This window comes from Bipolaris oryzae (genome assembly GCF_000523455.1).
Source record: "Bipolaris oryzae ATCC 44560 unplaced genomic scaffold scaffold_9, whole genome shotgun sequence".
NCBI lineage: Eukaryota > Fungi > Ascomycota > Dothideomycetes > Pleosporales > Pleosporaceae > Bipolaris > Bipolaris oryzae.
In genome coordinates this window covers 163,845-180,825 of record NW_006911285.1, presented here as the reverse complement: position 1 = coordinate 180,825, position 16,981 = coordinate 163,845, and the positions used below count along the sequence as shown (strand labels likewise).

The following is a 16,981-nucleotide window of genomic DNA, read 5'->3' as shown; positions in this document are numbered from 1 at the left end:
AATGCGCCGCCCACGACTTACTACAAGCTGAGAGCGCCTGCCGGTGAGCCTGCCACGGCGCATTCTAGGCTGTCAAGCCACGCTGCATGGCCACAGCTCGTCTGATTGGCTGCACCGCAACTTTGCTGCCATGCACAGCCACCTCACTGACTGCCTAGGGCATCCATGCTCCACGAAATACCACCTCTCACCCTATCATTCTCGTACCCCAGTAAACCAGCGCAGTCACGCATCCCGTCCACGAAGAGGCGCAGCTCTTTTTTTGTTGAAAATTCATGCCCAAACCCCTCATGACGACCAGCTCAGCACTACCAGCCCATCACGTATCCCCCGACCGCCGCTGTTTTGTCGCTGCCTGGGAATCATCCTTCGCTCGCCATGTTTTAATGCATCAGTGACACTCAGAAACAGCAACCTGAGTCGCGCACACGAGAAAGAAAGTTGGCTCTCATTCTGTCGTTCCCCTCGGGATCTGCGACTGGGATTGTAACGACCGCGCCACCTTGTCACGCCTTGCTCGTACTTGCCTGTGCACACTAACTTCCCTTTCCGAAACAGGCATTGCAACACACACCACCACAACCAAATCCGTCACATCATTGGCTCGCAATCCCACCTATCATACCCACGTGACCTCTTCGTCCTTGAACAAACCTTAATTCCCCAGCTTCCAAACCTCGAATCCTCAAACCGGCCGTATTCTCTAAATCACAAACCCTCCTGTCACCCAAGTCCACAAAGGGCGCCTCATTGTCTACACACTAGTGTATCTAAGCGAGTTCGCGGGGGTTAGAACGGAGGGGAGATAGTAGATTCGGCTGAATGTATCACATCACTCCCATCTTGCATTAAACAGAAAAAAAATCGAATTGCTTACTATTTCTGGGGAAAAGAGAGATCAGTTTCGGATGTTCATGCGACCGAAAGCAAGCAAGAACCCTTAAACCGGTTAACAACCTCGCAAAAAAAGGGCGCCTGAGGCGGACAATGTGTCAAAACATTCCGGTTTGAGAAGAATGACAATTTCTGGAACTTGTTAACTAACGTGCCTGACATTCTTTCCTTTTTGGGGGAATGTTTGCGGTTTCTTGCTTCGCTTTGCCTTCTACATTCTGTTTTCTTGCTTTGTCATTTGAAATATACATGGGCCGGGGACGGGTGCATGTGTGTGTGTCACGGTTCTAGATGCGAGTAGATATGGTAAGCCTCACCCCCCTCCCCCCCTTCCCAAAAATAATAGAAACACAAAGTATTTGAGTATGTCGCGTTTAAACCACAGGAAGCCTCAGGATTTGTCCTTTTGTTTATTTTTTCCCGCTTCTCTTGTTCTTTGGAATTACTGAATGACTGGTGTGGTCTTGACTGTGTCAAACTTTGTTGCAAACCCTTTTTTTTTCGTGACGTGTTTTTTTTAGACTTTTTTGCATGGCCTGTCTCTGACCCATCATCCATCATGTCGATCAAAAGGAAGAGAGACAAGCGTTGGATTTGGAAAAACGCCAATTTGGAAGAAAAATGACAATTTTGGCAAGCGACAAGTTGACGTGCGCCTCACTGGGCGACAGGCAATAAGGATTTGACTTTGTGTTACCAGGCGACAAGGAAACAAAAATAGAAAGGCGAAACACAGAGGAGATCGTTATTCACATTTGGTAGAGAAGTGTTGTCGTGCCCGTGGTTAGTAGTATATTGTACAGCAGCCATACGCCGGTGCTACGCCGGCTAAGGCATTTTCCACGCACGCCCCCGTTCGTCATTCATCTGCATTCGTCCCATCTACGACCTCAGGCCCAGCAGGAAGCTGCCGCCGCTTGAGCCACCGCCGTTACCAGCAGCCCCACCAGGCAGGTAGCTGATGTTCGGGTTCCTTGCCAGTATCTGCGCAATGTCCTTTTGAGATTCCAGCCGCCTAATCAGAACAAGGCCATCACCACTCTTTGCCACAGCCTTGCTAATCGTGTCCGCCGCCTCGGCTTCACCCTCTGCGCGAATAACGTTGGCCTGCCTTTCTTGCTCCGCCTTTTCTACAATGAATCGCGCGCGCTCTGCTTCCTGCTGTGCGATTTGCTTCTCTTCAACCGCCTTGGTGAATTCCTTGCCAAACGTCATGTGTGTGATGGAGACGTCTTCGAGCGCAATGTTGAACTCGTTGGCGCGCTTCAGTAGATCGGCGCGAATGCGGTTCGACACGGCCTCTCGCTGAGTAATGAGTTCTGCGGCGTCGAACTGGGCGACAATGGCTTTGAGGACTTCGTTTCCAATAGAGGGAAGGACCCTCTCGTCGTAGTCAAGACCGAGGTTCTAACAACAAATTAATATCTCGCTCACAACAACCTGCCCCTAGCAAGTCAAAATGTTCTTTTTCGTGATTGCATCCTTACCTGGTAGATTTTAGGCAGTTGCTTAACCTCCGGTCGGTGCAACACCCTCAATGTCAAGGTAACCATCTGCAAGTCCTTGCTTCCCGTCGTCGTGCTAATATTCCTCGGCTTAGTTCGAACATCGAACACGACAGCCCTCTGCAGCCATGGAATCAGAAAATGTGTGCCCTCGTTGACGACAGTTTCCTTGACTCCGGACAGACGATCGAAGATGATTGCGCGGGTACCGCCCTTGACGTCGTAGATGGAGGATTGCACCACGCTGGCGCCAATGGCGGCGGGGACGACCCAGCGAAAGAGGGATGTGGGAATCGCGGCCATGTTGGGCTGTTGGGAGGGGAACGACTGGATGGTGGGAGGCGGCAATGGCTCGAGTGCGGAGGATTATGAGAAGTGGATGATGCTTCTACAAGTGGCCCGTGCTTTGCGGCGAACCATGCTCGTGATTGGCGCATTATGACCGTTGCCTGACGGATAGCTATGATCATTGAATGAAGTTATGTTAGTATTCCGAGGCATTGCAAAGCTATTATTGAGCTGTTTGTATGAGTGTACAACAATTTACAATTCATTCCGAGAATCCGCAGCGCATGATAGAGTTGAAAGGCGGGGTTGCAAGTCAGACTGGAGACACTCAAGATGATAGCGCGGGGGCACCCAAGAACGACTTCAAAATGATGTATTCGTAAACGCCGATTATCTTATGCAAGTATGCAACAATTCAAGGTCTCTTGAGCTTATCCTGTGCCACTCCTAGAATGCTCTCCTATCGTCTACAGCCTGTACATAATCCGCTCACTGTTGCTCAATGAAGCCCTTGTGCTCCTTGTGCGCCTTGTACCAGTAGCTATCCTCCTTCTTCGGCCGCAGCTCCTCAGAAAGCTTGTCGAGGATAACTGCCAGTAGCTTCTGACGGCCTTCCTCGTTCTCTGCATCGCGGTTCCATACGGCAATCTGGACCGCGTTCCAGCGAACGCTGTACGAAATGCCACAAATGTCATCATTAAAAGCTTGGCATGGTCAGTAAAGTTTGTAATGACGAAAAACGGCTGGAAATGGAACTTACAAGCTCGCTTCGTTTCAACGGCCCCTTGCAACACATCACCTACAGCAAGCAGACACATCTCGTGCCAGAATTGCGCTGCAAGGTCCTTGCTGACTTTAAAGTACCATGCTCCTCCGCGTGTATTTCGTGGGTCTTCCCATACTGGCTTGACGCCCAAGTGGAAGAGATGTATCGAGTCGCGCAGTTTCAGGTTCTCAACCGGAATGTTGTTGAAGTGCTGGTAGAACTCCTTGACAGACACAATCTGATCGCCCAGAGGCTTGGGGCGTGTGAGATATTCTTCCGACGCCGCTGCCTTGTCCTTAGGCGGTGCTTGCTGTCCTTTTTCGGCCCAGAACATCCACTTGAAGCGGAATTCGGGAACACGTACTGATTTGAAGATGTTGTTGAGCATAGCGGTTCCACGTGCGGGCGATGCGGTTGCCGCCTGCTCTTCAGACGACGCAGCGGGGAGGTTGGAGGTGCTAAGCACAGGGAATCGGCCAGCCATGATGAATGATTGTTGAATAAATTAAGTGATGGAACGACGTATGCTCAAGGGGATTCCTCTTTAAATGCCGAGATGTGATCAAAATCAATCTTAGACTCTTACGTAACCTTGGTGGCGTGGAGACTTTTCAGAGAATAGACACTGGAATGTGGTAGCGAGCAGGAATCCTAATCTGTGCAGTCAGCATTTAAGTAATGGAGGTAAATCGTGACAAAACGAATAGGCATGAAATGTGCCGTGAAACATGGCCGAGGTTGGAAATATCCGGAACTTGAATGCGAGGCAGACCTGGCACTGTTTGCTGGGTTTGAAGGCAGAAAGATGTTTGAGGGTGAGCAATTGCAAAGCTCCTACATCTCCGCCTAGCCATCTGAACGCTGCAAAGCCTGAAACGGTAGTGGTGCGGACATGTCATTGGATAACACGTGAAGACAACTCGATAATGTAGGTATCTGCACGTATAACGAACGGATGGTGAAACCATGGCTGAGGAAGATACATGACTGATATCAGACATCTCAAGGCTGTCGGGATGAAAGTCCTCACACCAGGCTTCCGCCAAGCACGCTCGACAGACAAATAGCCAGAGGAGACAGCGAATTGAAGGGGATTAAGTGGCCGACTAAAAGAATGATAGAAAACCTAAAACATACCTAACACTAGTCCGCACGTTTCTCTTGTGACCTAACAGCAACACGTTGACACCCTGATGGTAATGCTCGTCGAACAGCTGAAAGAGGGGCAATTCCGAGCGCACCGAGAGTTTACTCGCACGTGAAGAGGTGTTCAGCAGCAACAGCGGCTCAGCAGACAGAAAAATAAAAGGACTGGCGGAGAAGACGCTGGGAGAAGTGAATATGTTGTAAGGCAAGATGGGGGACCCTTTAAAGAAGCTCGACCGGAGAGAGAAGGTCATCCATGCAGACGCCCGCTCTGACTACGTTTCAAGACCCCGTTTCAAGACCCCTGCTGACACCAATGGGAATCGACTTGCGGCCTGAGGCCAACGTACAACGTAACAAGCCACACGGCCGGTGTCGGTATGCACTTCCATCCGATATGCATTCAGATAATGCCGACTATAGGCAGTCCTCTACCCAGAAGTAAATATGTAATGCTGATCTTTGTCGATTAAAGGATGCTAGCTAGGGCGGGCGGGGGTGACGTAGCAAAGTCCGACCGGTCTATCTTTTTGCGCACGTTCGGCGCACCCGTTCCGCAAAAGAATGGTTCAGCAGCGCGCGCCCAAACTTTTGCACAACTTTTTTTTCTCTGGAGCCGTCCACTCTGTATTAAGCACAATACCCGTGTTGCCTTTTCCCTCTGCATAACCATTCTCTCTGACGCCAAGGTCACGACCCTGTTTGATTAATACCGCCGAAGAAAGCCATGGCACAGTACACGCACGACTCAGTTCCGCATCGCATGAAGCCCAGCTCCTCGCCGTCCATGTCGTCGCAATCCGCCCTCGCATCCACAAATGCTACCGACGATACGGCGACAAACGCAAGCGACTATGGCACTTCAGACACAGACAGCACGCTCTCTGAATCCAGCGAAGAGCCCAGCAGCGACGAGAGCTCGAGCGAAGACGAAGATGAAGATGACGACGGCGAAGATACAGAAATGGAGCTAGACGAAGCAAAAGGCGCAGACGGCGTTGTCAACCTTCGCGCAAACAGAGGCACAAAACCCATCATGAAGCTGACAAAGGCCGAAATGGGACCAGATATTAGAGGGTTTCTCAAGGACTTTTTGCCGCGCCTCAAGGCCGCCAATGAAGAGCTTGAGGCACAGAAGCGGGCGGGTACGTTAAGGAGATTGGATGCTGAGGACCAGGAAGAAGGCGAGCCGTACATTGAAATGGTGAGTTGTTGTGCCTGTTTGGCAAAATCCAAAAAAAATCCAAAGACTAGTCCCAAGTTTTTTTTTGCTAATCAAACGACTATAGGATCTCGGACTCGGTGTATTGGAAGAGAAAGATCCAAACGCAGCAGAGAGCGACGCAGAAAGCACGAGCGACGCCGAAGACGAAGACGGCAACAAAGAAAAGGATGTCTTGGGGAAACTACTGGGGCGACGAGAAAAACCTGATCCGGCCAAAATTGAAGTTCTTCCAAACACGACCGGCTCATGATGCGACGAACCCGCGTTTGAGACCCGAGGTTTCCGTTTAGGGAAAAAAATCTCAGGAAAGCACCACGCCTGGCAATCGTGTACCTGTCGAAGCGGCGGAACATTGATACCCCCAATGCCACAATTCCCAGCGCACACCCGACCCGACGATCCCCCGCGTGCGCCATTCACCCACTTCCTTCGCTGGCGCCTCAATGTCCCAACCCACCCTTCGCCCACGTCGCATCCGCCTTCTCATGCACCCGCGGCACCTCAATATACTCCCTGACCCCCGCCTTCCTCCTATAATCACTCCCAAACCTCTGATCCCTCTCCCTCATCCTCTCCTCAAAATCCGGCATCTGGTCCTCCGCCGTATAACTCGTCATGAGCTGCGGAGGACCCAACGGCAACTTATCGCCTCGGTCCGTCTGCCACAAGTGGTAGACTTTACCGTAAAGTTGGATCACTTCTTCCATCTCTCGATTCTCGGCGATCTCCCAGGCGGCTTCGGGCATGGACGCGGGACGCGGCATTATTAGCATGCCGGATTTTACTTCGAAGACGTGGGAGTGCCAGAGCTCCTGTTCGGAGGCGGGCAGGGTCTCGTAAAGTCTCGGAGAGATCATATATTCTGGGTTTGGCTGGTCAGTAACTACTATTACTACTACTTTGGAGCAGAGGAGATGGGTGGGGAGGCAGCGCGCACCAATGCCAATAATGCGAGCCCCTGGCTCAGGCGAGTCATAGAGAATACACTGCCGCACTTCATCATTTAGATGCGCACAGTAGTGATTCGCTTCCACAGCAGCCCGCTTGGGATCGTCGGCATAAGCGTGGAACGCATTCAGATGTGCGCAGACGCGCTTTACAGGAGCGAAGTTCTAGAAAATAATCAGTCGTCGTATTGTAATAAAGAACCTGTTGTTGTTGTTTTTGGACTGCAAAGTTTACCTGAGTTGCTCCAGCGCCTGTTTCGAGGGCTTTGTTGTATGTGCTTTCTGCTTCGCCGGCGGTTTTGTTATTTACGGGGAGGGAGTCCATGGTGTTGTTGTATCGGAATTGACTGAGGTGAAGGGAAATGATTCTGTTGATTGAATTGGCGCTTGGTGTCTTGAAGACTGTTTCCATGGAGAAAAGAGTGGTAGTATCGCAACATGAACAGCAATTGACGTCATGATGACTTTTGATTGGGTCAAGGATGGATCCCTGCATGAAGTGTGTGTTCAGCAGTCATGGGTTTTATGATAGAGCAATCGTACGTGGAGTTGGATTGCATATTTGTTTATTCTGCAAAGTATACTCGCTGCCTCATGGGCCCATCGTTTTGGAACCTCAGCTCTAAAGCTATACGATCTAAGTTACAGCTCAATAGAAATCAATCGTACTTCTTCTTGATATATTCAAAACTAAAAAAAAAAAAGTTTACAAAATGTATCTTTCCATTGAATTTTTTTTTGACCAAGAAAAGATTATCATACCGATGTAATTAGGAAATAAAAACTCGAAAGGTACTACTAGCACATGGGAAACTCTTCAAGTATCAACAAACATTCTCTATCAAACCCAACCAACAAAAAAAACCCTCACCACAACTCTCACACTCTAGACTCAAATCTTTCTAACCAAAACCCCCACCCAAACCTTAACTCCAACCCACTTCTCCCCCCGTCCCCCAACAACCCCACCCTCCAAATCCCCCCTCCTAACTTTCCTCTCCCTAACCCCCAACACCTCAAACCCACTCTTCCCCGCCTGCTCCACCACCTCATCCACCTCATGCACAAAACTACTCCCCCTAACCTTCACCCCCGTCTCGCTCACGAACCCCGCTTGTCCACCCAACCTCCCCATTTCATGGTGCATATTGGTAATCAGCGCTACACCAGACGGGAGAAGAAGGGAGTACAAGGTAGAGAAAAAGGTGGGGAGGGGGATATGTTCGAGGACTAGGGTGGAGAGGATGGCATGGACGGGGGCGGGGGCGGTGGGGATAGGGGAGGAGGAAGAAGAAGGAGAAGAGGAAGAAGAAGAGGAAGAAAAAATGTCGCAACAGTGCAATTCCCAAGTTTCCGAGGAAAAAGAGGAGAGTTTCAAACGAGCTATGGCGAGCATGGCGGAAGAGAAGTCGATGCCGATGATTTTAGCTCGAGGCTGGGGATGAGGGTTCTGGGCGTAGTGGCGGAGGAGTTTGAGGGTATTGCGGCCGGTGCCGCAGCCGAGGTCGAGGATGCGGAGAGTGGTTTCTTCTTCTGAGGAGGAGGAGAAGTTTGGGGGGTTGGGATGGGGAGTGGGGATTTGGGAGAGGAAAGAAGGGAGGAAGGTGGCTAGTTCGATGTCGTCGATGGCTTGTAGCATGTTGCCGTCCGAGTCGTATTGAGAGGCCCATTGGTTGTATGCGTCTTGTGTGGGTACGTGGTGGATTAGCATCTGGGGTCGCGACTGGATGGTATTTGCTTGGTCTGATTCTATAGTTGAAAAAGATGTGTTTGCGTCAATGGTGGGTGGTTTGACATCCACGAGGGAAGTGTCGAATGTCATGTCGATGGTCGTTGGCTGTGTCATTTTTATCGTTTGGATATAGGGAGATTTGAAGAGAAAGAGCCCGAGAATTTGAGTTGTCGTTGTTGTTGTGCTGGATGGGTGCCTGACACCATCTATATAGTTGTAGTCTCTTGGCCAATGAAGCTTCTCCGCGCCCTGCCCATGCTGAACTTGTATTCAGAATTGCCTAATCGGGAAATATGTCGTGCAGGCTCCCGTGACATGACTCACATCTGCGCCCTCTGCCGTGTTCTGGCTCGCACTAAAGAACATTAACCATATGCTTACCTTTCATCTCATCACAGCTCATTGTTCCAAGATAGAGTCCAAACAATCCACATACGTACCAGCAGTGTCCTACATGGCGTCTACATCTAATTGTTAATATTACAGGTCGTCAAGTGTACATACAATCCCTCGAGTCTATCCTGACTTCTCAAAATACTTGGTCAAAATCCGCTCTCGATGCGTGACCAGGCGTCTGCATGCCATTAGCGCGTCGCGCAACCGCGTGTCCACCCATCCCTTGCCCAGCTTATCATCCAATAGCAAATGTGTGTATGCGAAAACACTCGCATCGAACAAGCCCGGCCTCTGCGCTCCAAAGAACCAATCGTCCTTTCCCAACAGCGTTTCCAGTGCAGCAAAAGCCTCGCTTGCCTGGTTATACAATGTCTCGTCGCTGATGATGCTGGAGAATTTGGCGAGTTCGGCTTCGGCGGCTAGGCGCAGTTCGCGGGATATTACCAGACGTACAAACGAGTTGCGCGAGGTCGGCAGGATATACAGAGGCTCGGCAATGGTTGTGGAATTCTGAGAGAGATACACAGCGTAGAGCTAGCATATGTTAGTCATAGTCCAAGCATTCCTTTTTATCCAGACGTACCCAAGCTCTGCGTATCCGGTGATCTATCAAACTCAAGTATGCCTCGTATTGCGCATCTCCTGGCTCTTCAATTGCCTTGTCGCTATTGCTCATTGCCCAGCGCTGCAGCTTATTCGACGGTACAGGTTGTGGTTGCTTGGTTGAATCTGACGAAGGGAGAATAAATGGCAAAGAGCCACTTGGAGACGCATGATTATTCGCTGAGGCTATCCGGAACGGTATCTTGGAGAACTTGAGATATGCCTGCGACGTGGTGAGCCTGTGGCGGGGTAATGAATGCGCAACCAGCTACTGACCTGCCATTTCAGGCATGCTGGGTTGTAGGATGGTGCCCCTCGAAGAGCACCTTCTTCTGTAGTGAAGACGTACAGCACATGTGCATTGGGGTGTTGTGGTGCTCGCTGTGGGAACTCGTTGACGGGGTATGTGAGCAGCGGGAATTGGTCGAAAAGTTGCTTTATCGGCGCAGGGACAGAGAATATGCCACCCGACGATGGTGGCTCCCTACTACTCGCAGCAGCAACATTGCTTCTGCCGGACCGCGACATGCTAGCCGTGTGTGGTGATGGCGGCGATGATGTCGCAAAAAGTTGACCATGCGGCGCCGGAGCCGAGGACAACGCCCGCCGATCATCACCACCAGGCACCTTTGCGTCATGCAGGGAAAATGGGCCAAACTCATCACAACAAGCACAAACGAGTCAAGTCTACATGCAAAAATATTTGTCAAACGAATCAAATTCTATACATTGGTTGATATCTTTCTTCAAGCGGGCTGCCGCTTATTAATTTCGTCACTCATCACAAGGCTATACTCGAATCCTCTGCCTCCAGACCTAATCCTACACTACCAAACACTTAGATAAGCTGCTGGAAAGCGCGGTCAAGAGGAGATCGCAGAGGCTTGACCTCCTTGTAGAAGTCAATGGTGGCCTTGGCACGCTTAGCAATACCCTCGGGGGTAAACTCGAACTTCTATAATGGGTATTAGCATTTGTCTCAAGCATTTCAGGCGTTCAATTATTCTTACCTTGTACACCTCCTTGTATGGGCCAGAAGCACCGAAGCGGTTCAGACCAAACTGCTCGTGAGAGTACTTCTCCCAGCCCATGGTGGACATGACCTCAACACTGAGCGATGGGATGCCACCGGGGATAACCGACAGCTTGTAATCCTTATCTTGAGCGTCAAAGACCTCGAAGCAGGGCAGCGAAGCAACACGGGCAGTGATTCCCTGCTCCTTGAGGGTCTTGACGGCCTCAAGGCAGAGAGAAACCTCGGAACCAGTGGAAACGAGGGTGATCTGGGCGTCCTTGTCCTCAAGAGCAACGTATCCTCCCTTGATGGCCTTCTCGAGTGTTGAGCCCTCAAGCTGAGGCAGATTCTGGCGGGTAAGAGCAAGGATAGATGGCGTGCCCTTGGAGGTGAGCGCCATGTAGTAAGCGGCAGAGCACTCGTTTCCGTCGGCTGGGCGCCACACCATCATGTTGGGCAGAGCACGGAAGTGGGCAAGAGTCTCAATAGGCTGGTGAGTAGGACCGTCCTCACCAAGACCAATCGAGTCGTGGGTAGCAACGTAAATGACACGCTGGTGTGAGAGCGAAGACAGACGGGCGGCACCAGCAGCGTATGAAACGAAGTTGAGGAAAGTACCACCAGCGGGGATAATGGTTCCGTACGCGGACAATCCGTTCATGACAGCAGCCATGGCGTGCTCACGGACACCATATCGCAGGTATCGGCCAGACCACTCGCCAATGCCAAGATCCGGGGGCTGGAAGTCGATGGCCTTCTTCCACCTGGTGTTGTTGGAGCCAGTCAGATCGGCAGAACCGGAGAGAAGCTCGGGAACAACGTCGTGGATGGCCTCCAGAACAGACTCGGAAAGCTTTCTTGAGGCAATCGCAGGGTCGCTAGGCTTGTATGTGGGAAGGGCCTTTTGCCAGCCCTCAGGGAGGTCGCGGGTCAGACGACGGGTGAGGTCAGCGTGAAGCTCCTTGTGCTCCTCGCCGTACTTCTTGAAGAGCTTGTTCCACTCCTCCTCAGCAGCAGCACCCTCGGCTGCGTGCTTGTGGTACATGTCGTAGACTTCCTGGGGGACCTGGAATGTCTTCTCGGGGTCGAAGCCGAACTTTTCCTTGACCTGCTTGCAGTCGTCGGCCTTGAGGGGGTTGCCGTGAACACCGCCGGTACCCTGGAGAACGGAACCGAAACCGATGGTGGTGGTGAGCTTGATCATCGAGGGCTTGTCGGTGACCTTCTTGGCCTCAGCGATAGCCTTCTCGATGCCCTCGAGGTCAGAGTCGCCGTCAGGGACGTGCTGGACGTGCCAGCCGTACGCCTCGAAGCGCTTAGAGACATCCTCAGTGAATGCGCATTTAATGTCACCGTCTGCAAAAAGTTAGATCCAAGTCGCTATTTGCCTAATTCGCCAGAAACTTACCAATGGAGATGTGGTTGTCGTCGTAGATGGCAATGAGGTTGCCGAGCTTCAAGTGGCCAGCCATTGAAGCAGCCTCGCTGGCAATACCTTCCATAGCGCAGCCGTCACCGAAGAAGACGAATACTGAGTTGTTGATCAGCTCGTAGCCGGGCTTGTTGAATACGGCTGCGGTGTGCTTCTCGGCAATGGCGAGACCGACGGCATTGGCGAAACCCTGACCGAGAGGGCCAGTGGTGACTTCAATACCGGGGGTGTCGTGAGACTCGGGGTGGCCGGGTGTGATGCTGTCGATTTGCTGCGACAAGTTAGAATTTGCCTTTTTCGTAGAAAATGCATGTACTTACACGGAACTTCTTCAGGTCCTCAATGCTAACATCGTAGCCGAAAAGGTGGATGAGCGCATACTGGAGCATGCATCCGTGGCCGTTGCTGCGTTCAAGTTAGATATATCCCGAGCAATGTATAGGGCGGATGCCACTGGAAACTGCAAAAGCCAGAAGAATACGTACGAAAGGACAAAGCGATCGCGGTTGACCCAGTTGGGGTTCTTGGGGTTGAACGTCATGAACTTGTTGAACAAGACGTGGGCCACCGGGGCCATGCCCATGGGCGCACCCGGGTGACCCGAGTTGGCCTGGAATGTGGCATCGACCTGTAAAGAAGCAAAAAGTTAGCCATTGAGTCGTTCCGCAGCCTCAAATTCGTGATCGGTGCTTGCAAAGCTAGCTTGCTTGCTGTGTGGGAGAGAAGCTTGCGGCGAGCGGGGCAGCTGCGCAAGCATAGCGGGGGAGAACAAGAAGCGGGGGAGAACAAGAGGCAAGAGAGACGTACCGCTAGGGTTCGGATGGTGTTGATGGCAAGCTCATCAGTCTTTCCGTACGGCATGATGGGCAGACTGTCGATGAAAAAAAGAATTGAAGAGAAAAGAAAGAAGGTTGCGGGAGACAGCGAGCTACGGTGTTTAGGTTTTGTAGGGTAGTGGGGGTGGGTGCTAAGGCCGTCATGCCTGCCTCAGATATGATGCACCAAAAGTGGACATGTAGGTGGGGTCCTCTGAGCCAGCCTGATTACATCAATCAGTCCCACTCACAGCCCACTCTCTCTTGTCAATGCAAGCGGATAGAGTAAGCCGCAATTGCGCTGACCAGGACACCCTAATTGCCAGCCCGGCCCACTGACTGTCTCTTACTAACCTCTTGCCTGCTCTGTCTTTGCGTCTCTCTTTCGCCACGCGCCGAGAAGCACCGTATTCGGGTCACAGTACGCCGACGGCCACGGCCATTGTCGTTTTTTTCTATGGCTAGTTTCATCTCCTTCTCTTAGCCAACCGGCCAGAGCAAAAGCCGACAACAAACCACAATGTAATTCTTCCGGGCGCCTATGGCCGACACACAACCGAGATCGGCGCCGCGGCCGAAACGCTGTTTGAGGCTCAAAGTCTGCTCTACGGACGAAGCCTCCTCTGGACTAGAGCCGGTTATTTAACCTATTCTCCGAGGGCGCAGTCAACAACTGCGACAACGTGGGGTTTGGTGTTGATATTGTAATTAGCCCTAAGCGGGACTCGGAGCCCATTTTACCCTGTTAATACCCTGATAAACACCAACGAGAGCCTGCGCGCCAAGCACCAATCGATCCATGTATAGCGACACGCGCGCCTGTGTGCAATGAACCAAGGATCAATGAGTAAATATGTAGAAATAACGCTAAGAAAAGTACAATCAGGTCTAAGGTTCAGTCCCCGCGCCCCATTTCCCGCCAAATTAGAAAATTGTATACACAAGACAAACGAAAGGGTATATGTATAGTCAAGAATCAAGTCGATCGTCCGCTCCGTGTATGCTGGACTTCTCACCTTCGCACACCATCTCCCCACCCAACCTCCAGAAATAGATCTTCACCCTTCTTCCTCGGCGTCAGCCTTGGGACCCATACAGGACTCTTAAGCCCATCTACGTCAAAGTCAACGTTGACGTCTCTTCCAATGTTCACTTCTGTCATATCCTCTCTTTTCCTCCTCACATTCAGAGGCCTCACAGCCTGCTCCTCGTACATGACCGGGCTCTTACCCCACGCCCCGCTCTGCACACGGCTTTTTCTATCAATGCTATTCTTGGAGGCGGGTGTCATGTTCCATGACTCGGCGCTGATGCTGCGCACATGAGAGCGGCCGTTGTTACGAGGCGGGCTGACGACACGGCGCGGCGGCGATGTGAATGGATCACGATGCGGACTCTCAAGCCGGGGCCGCGATTCAAGAAGAAGCGGGGGAAGAGTGTTGTTTCGTTTATGAAGAAGCGACGATGCATCTGGAACTCGGTGTGGACTCTGGAACCTGTGCTGTTGTGGGCTGCGTGATACTAGCTGATTCGAGGCTCGCGGCACCTTCGGATACCGTAAATTGGAGATTGGAGATTCCGCAACCGGCGACAGTGGCGGTACATTGCTGTCGTCGGAAAGCTGTTTCTGGTCGTCTTCGTCTTCAGGCGTCGGATCGTTGGGATCGACTGTTTCAAAGGACGTCTGGCTAGACAACGAATCACGCTGGTTCGTCCAAGTCCGAGAAAGCGTACTAGATGACTTCTTTGGCCTGATCTCGACTGTTTTGGGTGACTCTTTAGGCCGAATGATGCGCGTAGGGCTAGCCTTAGGCGCCTCACGGCTTCGATGGTTGGAAAAGTAATAGTCAATGATATCTCCAGAGGTGCTGTCTTCGCGCGAGCTTGCAGTTGTAGCTTTGGACTGGTATGAAGTAGCTGTGGATGGTTGCTGGAAAGGCGACGCGAGACGTGGGCGTGTCGCGGGCTGCGGACGAGGTTGTGGCGTACTATTCCCAGGCAGTTCTGCAACAACCGTCCGTTTCGGTTGTTGTACTCCCTTGTTGGACGGAATTTCTAGAAACAACTCAGAGTTCCGGCTGTTCTTACGGGCGTTGCTGTTGTTGGAATACGGCGCTATCCTAGCAGGTTGCAAGGAGCGGATGGGTAGGACTGGCACTTGAGGCGTTGGCGGCACTGTCGAGGATCTCCGATGCAAGCTTGGTTCATCCTCTTCAAAAACAGTCTCTTCTGTCATTGAACTGATAGGGCGTAGAACATGGCTGGTTTGTAATTGGTTATTACCCGGAATTGTCTTCTGGATCGCTGCCGGTGCTGATTTCTTTGGGGCTAGAGGATTTCCATCCAGCTCTGCGCTTATAGCCACGCCTATTTGATCCAATAGCAATGAGGAATTGGATGAGCTGTTGGAAGTTCCTACTCCAAGCCGCTGAACTGGACGGACTCCTTTCTGGCGTCTCCCCTGAACGAGTGCCGGTGCAGGCACGGGTGGAAGCTGCATTGCAGAGTCGGAGTTGCCTTGTACAGGAACGTAATGTGAGAACCGTGTCGAAAACGCTTTATCCTGCTGTCCCCGGCCCTTGTCATCGATAAGCATAGTGTTTCGCTGCTCCTTCCGTCTTCTTAGCCACACGCTCGAAGCCATGAGCCCGATAGCCAAGACGAACGCAGCAACTGCTGCTACTGACAGCCCAGCAATCTGTGCAGGTGTCATTCTTGGTTTGTCATCTGCAGCTTTGGCGACTGGAGCCGACGTGGGCGTCGCTGAAGAAGTAGACGACGAAATTAATGAAGCACTATCAGCGAAAGCAGACTGAGTTGAACTGGTCTGGCTGGGCCGAGTTGAAGTGAGGGTTGGGGTCGTGGTTGTGGTCGGAGTCGTCACAGACGGTGTCGAAGATGGCGATGCCGTAGAGGTCACGACGTAGGTGAGAACACTCTTGGTTGGCACAACGGCGTATGCCTGTCCCAGACATATTCCGTAGGCCGCACTTAGATAGTCTTTGGAGTCCTGTGTTGGGCACGACAAGTAGATACAACCTAGGGCCACTTCACCGAGTGACTCTCCCGCGGTACTATAACGAGAGCAAAGACACTGAAGACTTTGTTGGCCAGAGCATGCCACGGGAAACCTTTCGTCCAGCGAAGTCCGTAGGCATGATTGTGCACAAGATGGTACGTTTTCTTGAAGTGATTGAGGAAGTGCTTGTGGTGTAGGAGTGACAGTAGGAGCTGCCAGCAATGGCGAAGCTAATATTAAAAAGACTGATGGTATCCATGGCCTTTTAGAATGGCGCAAAAGCATAATTGTACAATATCTAGGCGAGCATAAGCTACATGCTCTCAGATCGGAGCAAGCCAGAGAGTGTACTCACTAGGAGATCTAGACATGAGGGCAGATGCAAGGAAGCGCTGGACCTGCAGCGAAAGGAGGCAAGGAAATTGAAGGAGAAAGACTCAAGGAAATTCGTAAAACGTCTTTGGCCTCATGAAGTTTTGTCGAAGCATTCAAGTTAAGCCAGCGGCGGCTGGTAGGCTGCCAATATGTATTGGCATCTTTGCCAGCCGCCGTGTCGGGGCGGTGCCTGAGCAACCGCTGATACGGTACATTGGGGGCATACCGAGGCCATTGACACCCATGGTAAGCGCTCACGGATTGAATACAGAATGATTGACCGAAAAGGCGTCGGTTACACAGTGTGGTGAGGCGAAGATGCTATTCTAGGCGCTGGCATGCTGCGCTAAGCGCTGAGGAACAAAACTAGTCTACCACGTCAGCCAGTAGTTGCACGGCATCGGCAAAGTCGTTGCGCAGAACCCCAAAGCGAGTCTTGGCCTACGTGCATGCAGGAGACGAAAATACATTGCAGTTGTGCATTATTAGTGACAATGCGGGACTCTGCGTACCAGCACACGTCCGCAGTTGGTCCATATGATGCGATACTCGACTGACGGTGCCTCTGCGTTGTCAATGGTTGCAACGTCACCTGACCTACACGCATCCAGATGGAATAGTGTAGTAATTGATTGCAGCTTTTTGGATGTTGGATACTCGATACCCGTCTAAGCATGGACCTGCATCGGGGAATGGACGGAACCTGCAAAGCGCCCTACTAAACCCACTCCAGTTGAGTCGACATCACGTGCTTGGCAATTGCGATGGTACCTGGCGGCTAGAGTTGCCTGCGGGTGTGCAGATCAGATGCAACGATCCCCGA

General features: G+C 51.7%; 8 protein-coding genes across 8 annotated transcripts; 1 reads left to right on the top strand and 7 right to left on the bottom strand.

Annotated features, from left to right (window-relative positions):
• Positions 1 to 1,776: 1,776 nt before the first annotated feature.
• On the bottom strand, positions 1,777 to 2,702 carry COCMIDRAFT_83370 (uncharacterized protein; the record flags this gene model as incomplete). The annotated part of the gene is made up of 2 exons (XM_007685384.1): positions 1,777 to 2,301; positions 2,382 to 2,702. The coding sequence occupies 2 exons, from the start codon at positions 2,700 to 2,702 to the stop codon at positions 1,777 to 1,779; spliced, it is 846 nt and encodes a 281-aa protein (XP_007683574.1).
• Positions 2,703 to 3,176: 474 nt separating this feature from the next.
• On the bottom strand, positions 3,177 to 3,937 carry COCMIDRAFT_83340 (uncharacterized protein; the record flags this gene model as incomplete). Its single annotated transcript, XM_007685383.1, has 2 exons — positions 3,177 to 3,391; positions 3,448 to 3,937. 2 exons carry the CDS (start codon positions 3,935 to 3,937, stop codon positions 3,177 to 3,179), a joined length of 705 nt encoding a protein of 234 aa, XP_007683573.1.
• Positions 3,938 to 5,326: 1,389 nt separating this feature from the next.
• On the top strand, positions 5,327 to 6,074 carry COCMIDRAFT_83357 (uncharacterized protein; the record flags this gene model as incomplete). The annotated part of the gene is made up of 2 exons (XM_007685382.1): positions 5,327 to 5,803; positions 5,889 to 6,074. The coding sequence occupies 2 exons, from the start codon at positions 5,327 to 5,329 to the stop codon at positions 6,072 to 6,074; spliced, it is 663 nt and encodes a 220-aa protein (XP_007683572.1).
• Positions 6,075 to 6,264: 190 nt separating this feature from the next.
• Positions 6,265 to 7,096, bottom strand: COCMIDRAFT_83399 (uncharacterized protein; the record flags this gene model as incomplete). The annotated part of the gene is made up of 3 exons (XM_007685381.1): positions 6,265 to 6,686; positions 6,762 to 6,936; positions 7,007 to 7,096. The coding sequence occupies 3 exons, from the start codon at positions 7,094 to 7,096 to the stop codon at positions 6,265 to 6,267; spliced, it is 687 nt and encodes a 228-aa protein (XP_007683571.1).
• Positions 7,097 to 7,663: 567 nt separating this feature from the next.
• On the bottom strand, positions 7,664 to 8,617 carry COCMIDRAFT_83144 (uncharacterized protein; the record flags this gene model as incomplete). Its single annotated transcript, XM_007685380.1, has 1 exon — positions 7,664 to 8,617. The coding sequence occupies one exon, from the start codon at positions 8,615 to 8,617 to the stop codon at positions 7,664 to 7,666; it is 954 nt and encodes a 317-aa protein (XP_007683570.1).
• A 402-nt stretch (positions 8,618 to 9,019) lies between these two features.
• Positions 9,020 to 10,030, bottom strand: COCMIDRAFT_83350 (uncharacterized protein; the record flags this gene model as incomplete). Its single annotated transcript, XM_007685379.1, has 3 exons — positions 9,020 to 9,433; positions 9,483 to 9,725; positions 9,779 to 10,030. The coding sequence occupies 3 exons, from the start codon at positions 10,028 to 10,030 to the stop codon at positions 9,020 to 9,022; spliced, it is 909 nt and encodes a 302-aa protein (XP_007683569.1).
• A 310-nt stretch (positions 10,031 to 10,340) lies between these two features.
• Positions 10,341 to 12,810, bottom strand: COCMIDRAFT_1349 (uncharacterized protein; the record flags this gene model as incomplete). Its single annotated transcript, XM_007685301.1, has 6 exons — positions 10,341 to 10,457; positions 10,513 to 11,873; positions 11,926 to 12,220; positions 12,270 to 12,354; positions 12,435 to 12,577; positions 12,757 to 12,810. The coding sequence occupies 6 exons, from the start codon at positions 12,808 to 12,810 to the stop codon at positions 10,341 to 10,343; spliced, it is 2,055 nt and encodes a 684-aa protein (XP_007683491.1).
• Positions 12,811 to 13,776: 966 nt separating this feature from the next.
• On the bottom strand, positions 13,777 to 15,477 carry COCMIDRAFT_83259 (uncharacterized protein; the record flags this gene model as incomplete). The annotated part of the gene is made up of 1 exon (XM_007685378.1): positions 13,777 to 15,477. One exon carries the CDS (start codon positions 15,475 to 15,477, stop codon positions 13,777 to 13,779), a length of 1,701 nt encoding a protein of 566 aa, XP_007683568.1.
• Between the last annotated feature and the right edge of the window lie 1,504 nt (positions 15,478 to 16,981).